Genomic DNA, 20,803 nt, shown 5'->3' with positions numbered 1-20,803 from the left:
GAGAACACATTTTTTTTAGTGAGTTTGAGTGGAAACAGTCTGACAGGAGGGATGACTTGAAACCAAAGAAACAAGCTTCAAAGGCATCTGCAAGTTTTCATGATTTGTAGCAAGTTTGTATCAGAGCAGGTTTCAAATGATGCTCTAATTTTGTAGGGAAAAAAACCTTTAACTGAAGAACTTCAATCACATTTTTTAATCCAATCTAAACTGGTGGTGTTTTTGAAGAGAGCGGATTGAAACTATAAAATATTTTTCTGTAAATATGAGGTACTCAAACACTCAATCTCTGTTAAATATCTAGCCATCTTTGAAAGGATACATGCTAATCCATCTTTTAAATGTGAGAGGGAAGGACAAACTGGCTATTTTTGTCTTTGTTTGAAGCACACAGGCTGCTTAAAGTGTATGCTCTGAGTCTACAGTAAGCATAAAAGGATTTTCATGCCATGCTTGCATGATCAGATTTGCACAACAGTAATCCAGGGTTGAGTTTGAGGACAGCGTCTTAAAGAGAGCCAAGACAACTTTATGGTTAGCCAAAACTGTTCTGCTTTTTAGGTTCTGTTCATGTGCAGTGAAATAATCCTTAGATTTAATAAACTTTTCACTCTCAAAAATAAATTCCACAATAACAGTGTGGTATAAATCATTTCTAAGAGTTAAGATGTTAAGGATACATTTAAAGTTGTCTCTCTTAAAAAACATTCTTTGGGTAATCTGGGAGGCAACCTTTACTTCAAAATCCAGTTTTAAACTCTGTTGATTTATTCCTTGAACTCATCCTGGATATTGAACAGGCCATGTGTGGCGACTCACTAGTTATTCCTTGTGGCAAAGTTGAGCCATTAACCCTCCTCACCCCATCGCTTCTCATTTTAAAGGCCTCTCCTGATTGAAAGTCTGCCGTTCTGTTCCGATGTAATTTTATCCATTTTCGCTGTTTTCCCATGAGGAACCTTCTGTCTGTTTGTCGGCAGGGACCCGGAAAGCAACAATGGCGGAGACCGGGGTTACGGTGTGTGTCTGTGCTAGTGTACCTGTGGGCACCGAGGGCAAATCCATTTCTTAGGTCAAGCTTCAGGTCATCCCTGTTGCCCCGGAAACCTTGTTCTGGCAGGGTTGCTTGGCAACAGCCCTCCTTTGTTCAAAATGTTTTAATTTGAGGCATATCTTGCCTCGTAACCCCGCGGCTTACTGGCTCATCCCCCTGTCTCTGGATGTCTCAGTCCTTCTTCCCCTCCTTTGTGTTCCTCACCCTCAGGTCTCTCACCCTTTCTTAATCTCGGCCAGATCCCGGGCTTCGAGGGCCCAATCCATCCTACAGCTGTTCTGAAAGGTTTAGAAGCAGTTTGGTGTCTGTATGAAGGTGCAGGATGAGACTTTCTGCGAGGAGTCTGTGTGCTCATTTATCTCTTCACGTGAAATATAACTTTATATGCAGTGCATTTGGAAGGTTTTCAGACAATTGAGTTTTTTTTTTTTTTTAGACCTTTTTCTTAGGTTACAGCCTCACCATAAAAGGAGTAGATGAGTTTTATGGTTTAAATCCAGAATCGATTAATCTGCAGACATTAGGTTGTAAAATGATTTCCTGAGTCACATTGGTGAGTAGAGTACATGCACATCTGCAGTGTGCTGCTCTACATCACTGTACTCAGGATGAGGGATCGCCGCAAAGTCAGCGCCTCAGTGCAGCTGCCTGGGCTTCCTTAGATACATAACTTGGTACCAGATGGCATTACATGATGATGGGACTTGACTGTATTGTATTATGGTGATAATTTCAGACTGGTCAGTAAGGAAGAGCAAGCTTTGCTGCTGCGCTTCTAATGCTGTGGAACAACCTTCTTCTTTTAATGAAGTACGCCCCTAAGGAAGTATTGAAATCATAACTTAAAGCGGGAGGAGAGTTTATGTAAAATCAACTCTTTGAGCTTTATGTGATGTCATCATGTCATTCCCTCATAATGCTGCTTTGGTTTTTTTGTCATGCATGTTTGAGGAATCCTTCAATCGGTTGTGCCTAAACACTTGATCTCACAGAGCTGCCTATTTCCACACAGCTCCTCCTTGAGGCTCCCCTCCCCCATTACGCCCCACCCAGCTCCTTCAGACTAGCAGCAGCAGCAATTAGCAAACACCTGATGGAACTGTGTGTGTGCTGAATGGCTGACATATTAAAGGCGGACTGTTGGAAAGAGCATACACTTCTTAAAGAGACAGAGGCCTAATTTTAAGGTGTCAAATTATGAAATAATTTTATTTAAGTCGTGCTTGATGTACGTAGTATATGTGGCTGAAAAGTACATAGTACCATCACTTTAAGTAATCTTCCTGCCTTTCAAAAGCAAATAATGATTTTACATTTTTAGGTCATTTAAGTTTTAACCTCATGCTTTTAGTAGCTCTGCATTTCATTGAGTTTTTTTTTGGTATGTCTATAAATGTTACTGTTTTTAAACATGTTTTGTTGATAAAGTTGTTTTATTATAACAACTGCTGTTGAATTGGAATATTTAATTAAATATTAACTTTATGGCTGGGCTGACTGGATAACTTTAAATCAGATCTGCTTGTTTTATAAAGTGCATTGATTTGACATTTGTTTGTGAATTGGTGATGCATAAATAAACTGAACTGAATTGAAATATGTAATCTAAGAATGCGCATACAAAGCTGTGCGGTTTCAGAGTTAGTCTCAGACAGCAGCGGTCTGTTTATGGGAGTGTTCAGTTAGTCAGCTCGCCGCCTAAAGTCGTTGTTTCTTCTGTTCACAGCTGCACGGCAGCAGCTTGGAGGATCTTTCTGGCAAAATAACATCACCATCTCTGTAGGGATGTTATTAATGAGAAGATGCTCATCTCTCCATGTCATCCATTAACTCTGCTGGAAATTGCGGCCAAATAGTTCAAACTTCATTTCATCAGATCACACTCTGTTTTTCTCTTTGCCCTGCAGTCCTTCAGGTGACTTTTGGCAAACACCTTGTTGACACAGTCCCACCATGATGGTCTGCAGACAGTTTTCTCAACATCATGTTTTCACTTCAAGATACACAATTAACTGTGAGCCCTTCCTTAGGCAGGTGTGGGCATCTTTTAATCATCCTCATCTTTCACTGAATTCAGTAAGGCACAGATGGACTCCTTTCAAGTGTTTGAAGCATTTCAAGGAGCAGTGGAGCAGAATGCATAGGCCACAGCTTAGTTTTGTCATAACAAAAGGTCTGCAGAGCGTCACATCAAAGTGTAAAATAACCGCATTGGCCCAAAGGAAAAAGCCTGGAAGATTTAAGACTTTCTGTCTGAACATTGCACACGTTGATGTGTAACTTTGTACAATATGATGACAGCTGTGAACCAAGACAAGACGAATACAATTCTCAATGCATTAAGTTTGAGTAAAAATATCACAGATTTTAAATGAAAATGTGTAACTTGATGTAATTTAGTTTTTCAAATCATAAAAACTACAATTAGATACTGATTATCACAATTTTATACATGTTTTCTATACAGCATGTTAGTTTTTTTTTAAGTTTCAAGCAAAACATTTTGACTGGATTCTTGCTAAATTTAGTCTTTGTTTTTAAATAAATGTTTTTATTGTTAATTGTCTGTTCTTCAAAGAGTAGCATGAGGAGTTAACTCATTTTGGTTGGGCTATTATTCAAACTGTTTGCTCAGGAAGTTGAGCTGCAGCCAGCAGCTTAATAATCAATGTTGGTAATTATTGACTTATACTTTATGCATAAAACACATTTAAATATTGAGTGCAGGACAAAACCATTTTCTTATGGGCTCAGATGCACAAAAAAAAGATATGTCTCTTTGAAAAATCTCTGCTTTGGGAGTCAGAAATAGTCAGATTTTCCCACCAGAAGTTTTGTTTTTAATGAGATAAGATGAGCAAACTGAGCAGATATGCTGTCAAACATAATAATATAATTATTTTAACTGTAACATTTAAACAGTTTCTTCTTAAAACAGGGTTGCGGTTGATAAAGCACTCTGTGACCGTTTTGAAGGATTTGAATTTCAACTCAGCAACAGGAGAGAAATCAGTGCTGTGATTCAGCATCAGCATTGATTTGGATGCTTTTCTTTTATTAAATCAATATTCTCTCACATTAGTAGTTATGGACAGAGGTCAATCACCACACCTTTGGTATGTGTGAAAGTGTTAAAAAGCAAATTGTATGCTGCACTGTGTTCAATTAATCTCAGAAGCTGGAACTCAGATCTACTTTCTATCTTAATGCACAGCAGAAAAGCAGAAATTTCAGCTTCCCAATACAAACACAATGAACAAACCATTAGGGTTTTCATGGACAAATGTCTAATCAGAGGTTGTTTTGATTGGAAACCTTTAGAAAAACAATTTGCGGAAGCAGTAATTTTATCAGAATGTAATTAAATTGAAACATAGACTTTGATAATAAATTATCACCCAGTCTGCACATTTGTTTTATGCTAATCTAATATTGTGTGAGTCTGATTGCTGTTTTTGAAGTTGGTTGTTTATGGAGGGGCAGACAGAGCAGGTTCTCAGGCTCCTGATTGCAAGTTCAGAGATCTCTGTCAAAAGGGCAGACTTCTGGTAATTGACTACTCATTTCTTTAAGAGGTGTATTGGCAGAGGCACTCAGGGCATTTGCCAAGACATTAAAGATTTCACTCTTTATTTCTTGTGTTTGCGTGTGTGTGTGCACATCTTTGAGTGTGAGGGTACAGATGGAGAGATAAAGCTCGCTTTTCCTTTTTGTTATCAAATGATGATTTCTGATGGCTGAGGTTCTTTTGAAGTGGGCTTGCTTACTGGTGCAGAAAAGAGCTCCTCGCAGTCAGTCTGTAGCCAATTCATTTTGATTCTGAAGGTGCTCAGTTGGCACAGCTGCAGGAAAGTGAACAAAATTACCAAAGGGCTTTGCACTGTATTCTAATATAAGGAGGAAACACTGCTAAGATGTCTGCTGAGATATATACGGTGCAGGAAAAAGTAGCTGACCGCTCGGCTTTCCATTCATTTGCTTATCTAAGGTGATATTTGCAAAGGATGCAAAACGGTGGATCGCTAACTGCATTAAGGCAAATAAACTGAGCTGTATATCATTACCAAATGGTGGCAGCATCTGTTATGGATGCAATTTAGTAGAAGAAGCAGTTGTCCTACCAATAAAGCAAACCTTGCAATTAAATAACTCAAGCAAACCTGAAAGAGAAAGAAAAGCACGATACCTTTTTCAGGTATTACTTTCATCTCATGGGAAATTTTGGATATTACTTCATAGCTAGGAAGATGCTCATTAGTTTCATGACTTTACCGTGTGCTGGCTCAGACCAGAGGCAGCCAGTGTGTTGCACCACTATGGCTCTGTTTCCATCCAGTTTATCATTCTCTAATATGCATCAGGTGTTGTTGAAATTTAGATAGAAGCATCTCAACAAGAGTAAACATTGCCTTGAATTTTCTTCATTTTTGTCATCTTAAACCCAGTTGTATAAAAGGGAAGCTGGTCAGAGTTGATGGGGAGATGGATGAAGCTACAGACTTTGTGTCTGCAGGACAGACACAAGACAGGAGTGGAAGTTGATGGTCACAGTTGTTCTCCTTCCAGTCTGAGCTACTTTGAGCAGAGATTTTTTTCTGTAGTTGTGCAAATCTGTTAGGACCCCAAAAGGCTGGCAGCATTGACTTTAGCCAAAGGTGGATATTGTCTCTAAAGGAGTCAAATGGAGACCATCATGTAAAAACTGTTATCAAATGATTTACTTTGTGTTGGTTAATCTTGAAAAATCTCATTAAAATACAGTGGAGTTCCTTGTTGTACAAAATGTGAACAAAGTTGAAGGAAGTAGGAAGTTTCCATGTAAAAATACTAAAAATCCTGAAAAGATCCAAAAGAAGGAAACGTTTGACAGGAGTTGCTGATGAAATGTGAAGTGATCCCTTTCCGAGGCTCATCCTGTGTAACTTTTCAACCAGTATCAAAATCAGCTTGCAGCCAGTTGGGCGTAGTGGTGCACTGTGGTGTTTTACCTGTAACTATAAAATATGCAAATCAAGACAGACATTTCTTGTACAAGTCCAAACTCTGTCAGAGAAGCATGAGTGTCTTGAGCTGTAAAAAAAAAAAAAATATGAATACAAGTAAGTACTATTTTCAGGCAGTAATTATTAAGAAGGCTTTTCTCTCTGAGCAAAATGAAGTTGCTTTCACCGCGCTGATAGTTTATTGCTGCTGACTGGCCATGCTGCAAAACTGCTTGGAGCTGCAAAAAATAATATTCTTGTTTGCTCAACATAGCCCCGGGTTTTTTGTGCGTAAATTATTTCTAACAAAATCTTTTGCAGGCTGATTCTGCATGGCCAAAGACAAGGCCACAAAAAGCAGAGTCTAGCGCAGAATACGTTTTACAAGTTATTCACACCTTTTTTTTTTTTTTTTTGCCAGATTTGAAATTGCAGTGGAATATGACATATATATAGCAAACAGGAATGTAAACATTCATTACACATTTGTTTGATGTCCTTACTTCCACAGTAATGGCAGCTTTGGACCACATGGTGATGAGAGGAAAGATTTTTCTGCTATTATATCTACTGGACTTTCCCAAAGTCTTTATACTAAAAAAATGGTCTAACTTACAATTACGGACAACTTTGTTTTGTCTGTCATGTAAAGGTCAAGCAAAATACCCTGCAGTTTGTATCTTAAACACAATACAAAGTTAAAATGTTCTAAGGACATGAATATTTTTGCCAGATTGTTGAAGGAACTCAACCAGTCAAGTCAATAAAGCCTGATATTTGGCAGATACGCAGCCTTTAAAAGTTTCTTTAGCTCCCCTCCTTTAGCAGAGATAATGTTAGAAACAATATGAGAACAGGAGCTGATTGATCAAAAGGAACATGGATCCAAAGCAGTATCGACCCGGGTTTGGCTCAGGTGCAGGAAACACACACAGGCTTTCTCATGCTACAAACTTTCAGAAGATGCTCTGTTGGTTTGACCAACTCATGCTGCTAATCTGTTTTTATTAACCAGCTCATTTTAATCAACGATTCGCTCTCCTGTCTCTTCTAGCATTGTCCACTTATTAGGTGACTTCAGAAGAGTTTATGCAGGAAAACTGCTTAAAAAGACACGCTTTAGTTTCCTCAGCTCTTATTGTTGGTATTTTTCTCTACCCCATCGTGTCAGCATGTCTCTGCTTTCTCTTCCAATCCCTCCGTTTCATTTCTCACTTTCTGCTGTGCTCCACTTCCCTCCGTTTTGCTCTCATTGTTTTTTTTCTTTTTGTGGTTTCGCCCCTTTCTAAGTCACCCTGTCATATCTCCTCATTGCTCTCATCTATCTATATATGCTTATTTCTGCCATGTCCTTCGTTCACCTCTCACTCTCCGCTCGCCTCTTTCATTCCCTTCTTCCTCGGTTTTCCCCTGTGCTTTTTCTCTCTCCTACCTCTCCAACTCACTCTGTCTTTCTCTTTCTTGGCAAATCATTATTCTTTCTCTTTTGTCAGCAGTGATGCTGCTTGCCCTTTTCCGCGAGCCGAGCCCCCCTCCCCACTCCCCCTCCACCCTCCTTCCTCCGCTCACCCCTCGCTCCTCTGTCTTTCTCACTGCACTGCTCCCGTGGCAGGGTGGGGCGGCCGGCTTGGCGCCTCGATGTTGCTGCTGTTGCTGCAGACACTCTGCTGGGATGTGATGCTGCTGGTGTGCTGCCTACGTGTTTGTGTGTGTGTGTGTAGTGAAACGAGAGGGGGATGAGAAGTGGTGGTGGAGGATGAGAACGAGGAGGGAGATGGTCTAAGCTTTGAGCTAACTAAGTTTGACAGCCACTAGAGGAAGGGTAGGCTGTTGGAGGTGGTAAGAAGGAGGGGGTCGTGATTGGCAAAATCCCCCACAATGCTCAGGCTTCACAAAAAAAGGCGGGATGGTGTAAAAACAAAAAGGTTAAGGAGTTTGTTTGTGCTAAGACTGCAGGCAGGGGGTTCTCAAATCCCCAAGCCTCTCTACAATCCTGCCCACCAACCGTCTCCCCACTTATGTCACTTATTTTGCCCGACTAACCTCAAGTAACAACAGGAGGACAACGTAATAAGAATTTTTATTTTCTTATGTAAGCTGCTGGTTAAATCTTTCTGTAAAATCAGTCAAACTCATCTGGCATGCCATTTTTTTTTAAATGCATAAAAAGTCAAATATGCATTTCTCATTTTCTGACACCATAAATCAAATTAAAGCTTTTCTGGTTTTGGTGAGTTAATGTTAGAAAAATTATTTCTATCAGCTAAATACCAGAAAAATGAGGGAGATAATTTTCTTACAATTTAGAGATTTGTATACATTTTGTTGGTGTTTATTAAATTGCTGTTAAACTTGTTTGACTTGGATTAAGTTTTGGTTGTTGTCCCACAAGGTTTTCACAGTAATTTGCCGAAATTTTAACCCATTCCTGCTTATAGAACTGGGGTCAGTATCAGGAACCCCCCCTAGGTTCTGTCCCTAAGGACATTTACGCTACATGGAGTAATGGCTTCTTCCTTGTTGAGTGGCCTTTCAGCTTGGGTCAGTGCAGGATAATAACATTTTATCACCTGGTTCATCCAACGTTCTCACAGCAGCGTTTGTTTTTGTTCTGAGTTTGTTGTAGATTTTACACACAAACAGATATTTATGTCACAAAAAGGAAATCCAATTAAAGGGAAATATGGAAACAAGAACCTGAAAAGATTTCTGCCAGTTTCCTAAAGTTCATCATCATCATCATCTCTGACATGCTTCTGACTCCATCACTAATGCCAGCTGATCAGCTCGATTCCTGCCTGTTGTGACATTATCAGCTCCAAAATACAAATCAAGCAGAGTTGGCAGTTTTGACCCTTTTAACTATTTTCTGTTTTATCTAATCCTGCCGTGGAAATCCATACTTTACAACCCAGCTAGGTTTTTATTGTCAGTGTGAATGTGCTAGAAAAAAAAAAAAAAAAAAAAGCATGCAATGATGGAATCAATAAAATCTACGAAGCTGCAAAGATTTTAGTTGAAAACGAAGCCTTTCACCATACTTTATGAGGCAGAGAAGTGCTTGTCAAAGAATGAGAATGAGTGGATCTGATGTAAATCACAAATTTTTGTTCTGTGGGAGATATCTGGTTTAAATTAGCATATTTTGCCAGAGAAGGCGGGAAAAAGGGCGACAAAAAGTGGGGAACAAGGCTCCCAGTGTAGGATCTAGAGGTGGGCAGAAGGGCAGAGACATGCACATTTACCCAGGGGGATGGGTGGTAATCGAAGGGGGGACAGCTGGGCATAGATGGATGGTGTGGGGGAGGTTGCTCTGTGTCCGGATGTTTGTGTGTGTGTGTGTGTGAAGAGGTTGCATCTCTTATGTATCTAACTTGATCTAGTGTGCTTTAAGTATCTTCTTATAAATGAATGTTTTTTTTTTCTTTTAAGCGCTGTTTGTTTGTATGACACAAGCGTGTACATGTTACCATTTGTATCTTTTATGAGGATCAGTGTGTGCCTACAGTAATGGGGAGGAGGAAGGGCGGGGCCAGGGGTGTGTGTGTGTGTGTGTGTGTGTGTGTGGTGGGGGCTTCCTCGCAGAAAGTGTGAGAAGATGCTTCTGTATGTGCGTAATGGACTGTGTCATACCACAGCGTATCAAACCGTACACCGTTGGCTGAGTTTCTCATCAAATGTGTACAGCTTCTGCGGCACCGTGACACATGACTGTGTCTGCCGCGCACAATTCCCTGCAGCTATGCTAAGAAGCGCACGCACACACACACACACACACATATAAGCACGCAGCCACATGCAGATAAAACACAATCTCATAAATCACACAGGTGCACATACTTTACCCCACGAACTTGCGCACAAATAGATAAATTCCTCCCAGCAAAGCAAATACAACTGAACTCAAACACACATGCGTGCAAGCAAATCCACAGTGGTAATAAGCTTCTGGAGGCTCACACACATCCACACACACAGAGTCACTCAAACTAAGATAATTACCTCCCGGCAAAGCAACAGCCACACTCTTCTACAGCAAAAGCTAAAAAAAAAAAAAAAATAAACAACATAAAAATCTCTGAATGTAGGTCCATAGGGGCTTGCATGCACACAGAGAGAGACGTGTGTTACAATAAATAAAGTTCATTAACCTGAGTTAATTAGCAGCAGCCCTGGAAAGCCACCCTGGGAGGACAAAAAGAAGGAGGGAAAGGAGGAACGAGGGGATGGGTAGAAGTAAACGAGTTGGTTTGGAGCAGAGGATGAGGATCAACAGAAGGACGAAGAGGTGAGGGAGGACGAGAGGAAGCTGAGGAGGAGATCAGGGCAGATGGAGGCAAGGAGGGGGGGAAGATGGAGGGAGACAGATGGAAGAAGAAGAGAGAAGGGGGTGAATATGTTAATTGCCAAGGTGGTTGGAAATATTTAATGTCTGTTCTTTTTATGTCGTAGAAGACGGAGTAGTTTTTAATTAAACGAATGGTTCCGATCTGTTTGGGAACTGAACTTGTACACCGACGCAGACCCACATCCAAATCTGTAAGCATTGCTTATCAGGATTATATTTTTATTTGCACAATGCATTTCAGCTGAGACATAAGCATAAATGTAAGAACTGAGTCATTCCAGGAGAGGTTTCTTTATTCCGCCTGTACTTTGGCACAGCTTCTCCTGATATGGAGTGCCAAGTAAGATTAGAGAGCTCCTAATTCAGGCACAACAGAAAAGACTCTGCTAACCTTATTGCTGTGTGTCAAGACTGCTGTTAAATCACCCTGCTCCAAAGACTTCATGTGGGCCCACAAGTCAGCCTTCCTATAGATTACTCCAGCTGTACTACTGCAGTAAAGAATTGCTTTAAAAGCACATTTCCTGTGCAATACTGTCCTAAAGAAATGTCAATGGAATAAATCAGATGCATTTCATAGATTTTATTACTGTTTGGTTATTCTTTATAACAGTAAAAATAGGCTCATAATTTAAGAATGTAAAATTTATTATAATGTTGTTTTATTTCAACAATCTGCTGATATATCTTTGCAGTAGTTTATTAATCATCATAAAGAAACACCTGCAATGGAGCGATTGCCTGTCCAGGGAGTACCACACCCAAAAATAAACACTTTAAAAAACCCCAAAAAACTCAGTTCAGTCCAAGCATTTAAACAGATTGAAAGTTGATTTCATGTTTTTGTTGTCAGCAAATTTCCTTCCACCCCTGAGCTTAAATTGCTTCCCCGTTTGGCTGCCTGGAGTTCCAGGGAGTTCAACTTTCCGTCAGTACAATTTTCCCATAATTATAACTTCTTACGATTATATGAAGAAAGACAAAAGTGAGGTTCTCATAAGACAAAGCTAATGGCTGACTGGGAGAAAAAGCTCCTGACAGACTGGCCCGACTTCAACTCTGGTGAAATTTTAATGAGAAGTAAATGCTGTATATATGCACACACAGTCACAGTGCTAATGTGGAGATTTTCATTCTCAGATGGCCAATATAATTTTCTGCAACAATGCACATGTATACATACTTAGCCTACAATGTAAACCATAGCATACAATCAAACTATAAATCTAACTAAAAAGTCAAATCTTTGTGGCCTTTGTGTCTATTAGCTGTGTCATCATCAACCATTAGTGTTGTTAACGAGTAAAAAGCTTTGCAAAAACATCCATAACAACAAAAATATTTCTAAGTTAGAAAAATAAAACAATGTTCCAGAACTAGAGGAAGAAGAAGTCAAACATTTTTAAATTTGTCTTTCCTGGAGGGCTTCCTTCATTTTTAATCTCTCACCTTTTATGCTCTGCACTTATCTTTTTTTAGTTTATTTTGCTGCTGCATTTTCACAGATAAGGTGGACTAACAATGTTGTTTATATGGTTGTATCGTTTATCAATAATTGTGATAAATTTCTTATCACGATAAGAATTCTGATATATTGTTATGACGATAAATTCCAATTAATGACGTTTAAATGCCCCCATTGTTATTATTAGTTTTAATATTTTCTCTGCTGTTTTTTCATTGAGTACCAATAAATTTGCAAATATGATTAAATACAGTTACTGTGTTTAGTTAGTGATACAAATCACACTTCTTAACGTGACAGGTGACCTAAAAAACGGATTACAAATTTTTTCAAGAGAAGTATTTATGTTTGTGGGGCTAGGATTATTGTACCGCTCAGTCACAGCCATACTTAAAGTTACCTACAAGATTAATATATAGTTCTTATTTTTACTTATTGTCACAGGAGTACAGAAAAGTACACAATGCCATGTGGTAAAACTGAACGTCCTTTTCTCACAACCCTAGTTGCTTGTAGCTTCGGTGATTGATGTAATTTTCCACAGACGAATGAGATGATGCCAGAGCCGGTCTGAGGCAAAGCAAGCTGAGCTTTGCGATGGTGACGGTGGTTGGAGTTCGTCTTGTACTTGGTGGGTTGGCGGTTCGAGCCCCTGTTGTCGTGTCCTTGGGGAAGATGCTTCACCTGCCCTGCCTTCTGGGGGGAGCCTAGTGCTGGTGTATGGCAGCCTCACTTCTGTCAGACTGCCCCAAGGCTCCTGCAGGTCATTCTTTTTTTTTATGCAGTTGTACAATTCACAACAAATGTCATCTCAAGATCCTGCTGCAATCCTGTGGCTTGAGACCTTCATCGTACAAATGGGAATGACTGATTTCATTAGAAAGCATCTTTGTTTGTCCAGAAAAGCGCCTTATAAGTCTAATGCCATTTTGTTTCATAAGCAGTCAGACCTTCAGGGGCTCCATGGAAATGATTACATGTTTACCAAGATTATTGATCTAGAGTTTTAACATTTGTTTATTGAGAATGAGAATCATTTTAAATGTAATTTTACAGTTTCAGCAGAGATAAATTAAGACTTTTAATTGGATAACATTTATATATATAAGATTTAATGGGCAAGTTTACTTTGTAAAAGTGCAAATAATTATATTTATAGTTTGATTGTTGGGTTACCATGCCTACAATCTGATACTATAAGTTTAAATTTTGTGTTTCAGCAGGATTTCTTCACTTTTCAACAAAATTGCTGTCTTCGATTTCCTTTACGCTCGGCCAACTACACAAGGCCCCAGATTCTCAACAGGAAGTGGGGCCCCCAAATCATTTTCTACTCTAGGCCCCATACTGCCTTGGACCGGACCTGCATGATGAGCTGTAGTAGTTGCACTGTGCATTTCTCTTCTGGATGCAAGAGACAAACAGGGTGATTTCATTTTTGTGGCACTAGTGGGGGCAAGGCTTTTTATGATGATTGAACTTATAATAAGTGCCATGGAGACCGTTTGTTTTCATAGGCCGGGCTTTATGGGAGGAGTATTTTTCCCCACGTTTTCTGAGTCTTTGTTCTGAGTTCTGGCTAATTGGAGCAGAGGAGAGATAGAGAAGACAAGTGTTATGGCACAGCTTGAGACAGTCCTCAAAACAGGAGCTTCCTGCGTTGCAACAGAGCGAGCGCGAAAGCTTTTCCATGGGCTGAACCACTGGCCCACCGACCACTATATGCTGTGTGATAATGGTAAAGATGATGATAAACAGAATTCGTTGCTTCTTTTTTAGATGACTGCATGGCGCTGCAGTCATTCCCCCACAAACACAAATCCTGCTCTTGAAAAACATCCATATCTAAAAGGCTTCTTCAGGCCCGCAGCTACATGAAGAAGAATGATTTGTATCACTTAGCTGAACACTTTATAAGTGCATTAAATCATATTTTCAAATTTGTTTACATTTATTGATGCTTTCATTGAACAAACTGTGGAGAAAATAATAAATATCACAGTTCCGACAAGTTTTTTTTTGGCTTTTAAACATCATTAATTGGAATTTATAGCAATGACAATAAATCTAAATAATTTTCATGATAAGAATTGTATTTCAATAAATGATACAATATGATGAATGCCAAATTTTCCTTGATCCTCTGTTTTAAAATCTATATTCATCCATAAAAGCACCTTACATACAGGTCATAAATGCCATAGAAATATGAAAGCCTATCAAATATGGAGTCTTTACAGTGTTATTTTGCACATATTGATACTGTGATGCTGCGTCAGGATACAGTTCAGCTGTAATCTGTGTGAAGATTTCTAAAGGAAATCAAGCAGAGTGTATGTGTATGTTCTTCCTCTTGTCTTTCCTGAGTTGAAGAAGCCTGGACTGAGCTATTTAGGTAAAACATACTCACTGTTTGAAATCTTCTTATCTAAACTCTTAGAAAAAAAACAGAAACAAATAATCCTTTTTTTCAAAGTAAAAAGCTCGTCTTTATGCTTTTCTGTCTCTTGACGCTGGAGAGCCCTCAAGCTCCTCAATTTCCCTCTGTTGTCTCACTCCTCTTTCCCCTCCCTTCTTTTTCACACAGTCCCGGTTTCCCACCTCGTTTTGCCACCCAGCCGCCTCTGCATACCCTTATCCATCCATCCTTCCCTCTCTGTCGGCGCTCCCTCCCTGCCTCCTCTCGTTTGATATCCCAGTCAGCCTTCTACCTCTGTGTTCTCTCACCTTGTTGCCGGCTATAGGGAGGGTGTAAATTGTGTTGCTTTAAATACCCGTGTCTTCCTCTGGCTTACAGCTTTGGTTGGAGATGAAGAAGTGGGATGTGAGGAAAGAATAAAAGGAGCTGGTGTTGAACTCGGCGTCTGCAAAGGATGGAGAGGTTGCGCCTTTTTATTTTTGCAGCTTGAGTGTTTAGCCAGACTTAACCATTTAAACTGCAGCTGAACTTCCTTCCACTCCTTTAATTCCTGCTGTTTGGGATCCTCAAATAACCAGAACAGCTGTATTTATATCCAGGGCTTACCGGGGTCAGATTCTAGTGGCGAGCAACTCTTTTAAGATTTCTGTGAACTATTTTGCTACATATGGGTTGGGTGCAACCCTTTGCACTTATACTTCCTAAACTTTTTAACTTAAAAATCAGTGTCTAACTCAATCTTGTTAAATCCACCCATCTCATCTCATAGGTAATGGCTCAAGTCCATTTAAAATATTGTTCAGAGTTTGATAAATTATCCTAATGTGGTTTCATTCTACCCACATCGTGCTGCAGCTTAATTAAGCCAGAATTTATCTTTGATTAATTCTGACTGTTAGAGCTAACAAAGTTACCATCCTCATATGGTGACTAACTTCCAAATGATTTGTATGCATTAACAGACCTTCGGATTTAATATGCAGAGGGCCGTTTCATCATCATTAAATTGTTTCAGGTTTTATGAGTCCTTTGAGGAAGATTAACCTTTTATTTATTAGCGTACATTAATTGAAATAAAGTCAGTCTGACAGGCTGCAAGTCTGATCTTTGGGTGATGACTATAGCTGAAGTTGGTAAAAGTTGAATACTTTGTTTAATATGCTGCTGTTAAAGTATGAGATGCAGTCTTTGCTTTCAGATTTTTTGCTTCTTCAACTTTTAACCCATTTTCAGATCAAATAGACTTTAAAAATATTTTGAACTTTAACACTGTTTGAAACTACAAGCCCGAAATAAATTTGTAAAGGAATTTTCCTCTGCTTTTGACAAAAACATGTTTTTTTTTTCCTCTGAATTTTCACAAATATTTACTGAAAAAAAAGCATAAACTGTGATAAGTTCACATCCAAATTGAGAGAATATGTTGACAGGAGAACTCTTAGTCATGCAAACACACAAATCGAGCTTTTACAGTAAAGTGACAAAAATAAAAGCATTGTTTAAAAAATACTTTGAACCATTTGGTTCACAGATTATGTTGGAAACAACAAACTAGTGGAACGATGCGCACTGGTCAAATAAAGTCAAAATGTAGCGTTTTGGTTTCCATGGAAACAAATGCTGCATGTCCTGAATACACCAACCCCTTGGTGAATCATGGTGATGGCACCATCATGCTGTGGTGATATTTTTTTTATTCAGCAGATGCAGATGGTCAGAGTTGCTGGAAAGATTAATGGATGAAGAAATCTGTTGGCTGCAAAAGATTTGGAATGGCCCAGTCAAAGTCCAGACTTGAATTCAATTGAAAACTGCCTCCTGTGAATACCTAGAATCTGTGAATACTGGAGGCCTCATTTAAAAATGTTTATAACTACATTTTAATAGTTCAAATACCAAATATACCTTAAAATGTGTTAATACCCACATTTTTCCCCCAGATATTTCAGATATGACCCTCAAAATCTGTGATTGGGCAAATTCTTGAATACTGAACTGGGATTGGCTGAGGGTCCATTGTAATGTCCATAGATGCTTTCCATCCAGTCTGACTAATTTTGTCTTTTAATAAAAAGAAGAATGGGAGACAGTTTCAGTCTCTGGATGGGAAACGCTGGTGAGGACAAACTCTAAAAGATGTGAAGCTGCAACTGCAGGAATATGTGTTTTTTTTTTCTAAATGTCAACTCAAATGTTAGTGAATACCAATGCATACCACAAAGTTTGATTTCTGTTTGTAGAAAAAAGGTCAAGCGATGTATAATTTTCACTAGAATTCACTGAAGTTTGTGATTGCAATGTGAAAAAGTGTGGAAAAGTTCAAGGAATAATTTTGCAAGGCACTGTTGTAATATCAGAGCATAAGTTAAAAAAAAACACTATAACAAAAAAAATATGTAAATTTGATTTAATGATCTAAAGCTGAATGTCCTCTTATGATCATTAGAGCCATTTGGAGGATATTCCTCTCTAATGTGTCCTCTTGTTAAAGTGTCCCTAATGGCTGTTTTGGTTCAGACAAATGTCACACACAGGTTATTCTGAGAGAAACAGTCAGCAGCTACCAAAGGCGCAACATAAGTTTGGGCAATTTGTCGGAGCTCATTGTGGCTGGCTTGATGACTGATGCCTTGGGACAGCCAATTTGCTCAAAGTGTTCATGCCAAGTTGAGAAGCTCATGCGATCAGCCACAAGAATTAGACCAGGATGCTATTAAAGGAGACACTAATCCACAGGGCACTTGACCACAAATTCAGGCCACAGCCCTCACGCTGCTTCAATAAACTTACCACAAGGTCACAGCTGCATTAAAACGGCGGCGACTTCCTGACATGTGGGGCTCCTGGTGTCTAAGTCTTCTGAATCCTGCTGGCAAGCGGCAGCGATACCTGACGTTCTCACCTGTTATCACACTCAGTCCTCACCGCCCAGAGCGACGCTAAAGTTTTTTTACTCTTCTAATAATTGATGTGTTCTGATGCTGAACTCATCTTCCATCTTTAAAAGATAGCCAAAGTTCCTGCAGGCATCTCCCTGCTCATGTTCTGCAAATGTGTGTTTTTGATGCTACATGCACTCGGGTTTTCTCACCTCCTCTTCTGCATCCGCACTTCATGAGCCCCTCCCCATCCTCTTTCATGTCTTGATGGGAGTTCTGCCCAAGCACATTTAAGCAGATGTTCATCCTCTGAAAAAAAAAAAAAAAATTCAATTCCACCAGCCGTGCACGGATGTGATAACACCCCACGCTCCATATAAACCTGTCTCCCGCTTGACAATTTGGTTCCAATTAAACTATTTATACACGCTGTATTTAAGGGGTGAGAAGACCGCTCGAGGCGTATCCTCTTATGAGATGCTCCCTCTTTTGACTTGGTCTTTTTTCTTCACTCATGCTATTATTTTTTTGTTTTGCCCGAGCACCATTGCAATTTGAAGTGCGTAACGTGTGCGAGTACGGACGGCTGCACTCAAGGCCTCAATACCTCAACTTGGGAAAAGGTGCATCAGTGACTGTGTTCGTCATTACTCACTATAAATGGGAGCCTGCATATTTTACTAACATCTTTTGCTCTGATTCACAAAATCATTTGCCACGCTCGCTAAACGCAGTGTAGAATTAGCCTGTACCATCAACCGTTATCAAGGGAGCACTGTTAAATACCATAATTTAAGCCTATTTGAATACTGTTACACACCCCAATGGTTCACTCATCAGTAGTTTTCCCGTTTCAGCTCCAGCCCTCAGAATCCCTTCATTATGAGGGGGTCATTTGTATTCTCAATCTTGTCTCCTCCGACCTGCTAATTTCCATAGCGTTTGAGCCCGTTGTGCAGCTCTGATGCTTATGCACGCCTTTAGAAAACTTGAAGCAGATATCAATGAAAAGGGATAAAAATACAGCAGCAGTATGAGTCGGCTCTGTCGTTGTTTGTTTGACATGAGGAGAGGTAATGTCCGCCACAGTCTTTCCATCTTTGAAAGTCCCTCGGGTCGTGCAGGTTCTGGGCACCACTGACTCATTGCTCCTACATTGGCCTCGCAGACATACAACCAGATAACCATTTGTCAGCTTTTTTTGTCCCTCTGACAAGATGTCAGTGTGCGCACACATTGTGTCTGTGCTCTCAGAAAGACAGATAGAGATGTATAGATAATCTGACAAGCAGAGAAAGACATGGGCGGTGGGAGACGTAGACAAAGAAAAGGGAGGGAGGCGAGTAACGCGGTTTGAGGGTTTATCTGATTTGGGTGGCGCTGCGTGATGCTGGTTTTGATTGTGTTTACGTAGAAGTTCACTGTTGCATCTCGCCTTACTGTCTTTTGTGACATTTCTCTTCCTTTCTGCTTTTACCTAGATGAAGACCCGCTGCAGCCCATGACCTCGGATGAGACGGTGTCCGTTGGCGGCATGGTGACGTTGACCTGCCGAGTGGCAGAGACTGACAACTCCTCGCTGCAGTGGTCCAACACCGCGCAGCAGACTCTGTACTTCGGAGAGAAGAGAGGTGAGAGACACTTTGTTCAGCTAAAGAAAGTTTAAAGAGAAACATCTTGAATGCAGTGACAACAACAGGCGATCACTGCTAACTGCATTTTAGCAGCCAACGTTTGCTTTGACTTTGATTTATCCAACATGACTAAGAAAAACAGGTTTTCGCCTAACACAATGAGGTCGATCTGTTCATCATTACATCACTACAACAGATTTGTGCTGCCTCTTGTGTCTCAAACAAATGGCTACCTTTGTTTTAGCAGCAGCAATCACGTAATGTAACAAGCCAGATGGATTGTTACTACAGAGGACCAGCTGGGAAGATGATGCTCAGAAGTTGTTTGAGAATGCTTAGCGCTTTCAAAATGAAATTGACTGTTTATTGGATGGATAAATGTGTCCTTCACTTCTTACCGTGGGGAAACATCCGTCAGTCATGGATCCAGTTGGAAAGCAAGTTTTGAGAAAGAGGAATAAATAAATGTATTATTTTATGGATACTCTCTAGTTCATGTAGAAGTCAAATTTTATTACAGGTCTGGATGAGCCTGGTAAAATATTTGCATTTAAAGACCTTACTTCCTAAATTCCTAAGAATAAGTTGCTCCAGTCAAAGTAATTCCTCTAATTTTATAAAATTATTCATTCGTCTGTCCAAAAATTCATACTTCTACAGTACAGATTTGCATTTCTGTCCTTTCAACCAAAGGACAGTGGAATGTGAGTGTAAAATATCTTCCTATTATCTGCTACACTTCATATCTGCTGATAACTGTCACTATTGAAAGCTGATTGGAGAGAAACTTCTGTATTTTAGCTCCAAAACATAACATTGGTTGGAATGTGGAAGCTATGACGTTGCTAAAATATGATTAGAGAAACACATTTTTGCACTTAGAAAGATGATTTTCTTTTTTTCACTTAAAGATGCCTCTAAATCACGGCCTGAAATGTAAATGTAAATCTCCTTTTTGTGAACACTGGATGTGTTTGGGCTTGTTTTTAAAGTTGCGACTGATGTAAGACGCATGAAGCAGCGACTCTGCTAATCTAAAACATTGCAAAGTAAAAGAAAACATCACACTCTTGTGCTACTTCTGTACAAATCTAATTTTCACCCAACGACTTGCAATTAAGACGCTTGTTTCTGCACTGATGTTGAACAAGGCACCAACAATCACTTTGAACATAAAGGGGTCAGAAGCTTTGTTGATGCAAAAAAACAAAAATAAAAATAAAAAAACTTTTCAAACAAAGACCTTGGGCAGCCGAGAAAGCAAACAGGACGGTTTTGTATTATTGCTGGAGAGCCAAAAGCGCTCGATAAAGGCAACAAAAGAAAGCACAAGACACAGAAAAACAAGGAGTCTGATGAATTAAAGTGCATCAATGTGTCCAATTATAAGAGCCGTGCCTAAAGATTAACTGTCTCAGCTCTATGATAAAACGCTGTGTGCAAGCTGGGCGCTTAAAAAGGAGGTGATCTGTTTATGGGCTCCTTTATTTGACACGGGAGCAGTATTGATAGCAAAACAAACAAAAAGACTGAAAAAATTTGAATAAAAGTCTTGCATTGCTCTGCTTCACACAACAGACTCAGTAAGTTTGAATGAAACGAGGAGAGAGCTTCACAGATGGATGGAAGATGTGTTTGGATTGTTGGTGAATTAGAAATAGAGAACATGGTGGAGATAGGAAGACTTTCTCTTGCTCTAATTTAGCACTTCACAAAAGAAGCCAAACAATCACAGGGACAAAGTTGAGAATAGTTGGGATGGATCTGACTGCAGACTGAGGAAGTTTTCCCCACAGTGCCAACACTGTTGCAACAGACAATTTGGAAAACAGAGAGAAAATGTGAGTGTGTGTGTGTGTGTGTATGTGTGTGTGTGTGCGCTGGGGTGTGGGGCCAAGTTGAAGGACCAGCAAGTTGTTACTCCTTCTGCAAAACGAAAGAGGAACTCTTCTCACTCTGATGCAAAACTTCAAGTTGGTTTCCTGCTTTGAGGTGAATTGAGAGGAGGATTTGAGGAGAAGG

General features: G+C 39.7%; 1 protein-coding gene across 7 annotated transcripts in view; it reads left to right on the top strand.

Annotated features, from left to right (window-relative positions):
* Positions 1-20,803, top strand: part of cadm3 (cell adhesion molecule 3) — a 146,844-nt gene that overhangs the window by 39,328 nt on the left and 86,713 nt on the right. For all 7 annotated transcript variants that reach the window (XM_015056666.1, XM_015056672.1, XM_015056671.1 and 4 more), the window contains exon 3: positions 18,629-18,778. In XM_015056666.1, the coding sequence (XP_014912152.1) occupies positions 18,629-18,778 (150 nt within the window). The remainder of the gene's footprint in view (positions 1-18,628; positions 18,779-20,803) is intronic.

This window comes from Poecilia latipinna, unplaced genomic scaffold, assembly GCF_001443285.1.
Source record: "Poecilia latipinna isolate Pla-1442-1.1 unplaced genomic scaffold, P_latipinna-1.0 Scaffold1398, whole genome shotgun sequence".
In the NCBI taxonomy this organism is placed as follows: domain Eukaryota; kingdom Metazoa; phylum Chordata; class Actinopteri; order Cyprinodontiformes; family Poeciliidae; genus Poecilia; species Poecilia latipinna.
This window is presented reverse-complemented; position numbering and strand designations above follow the sequence as displayed.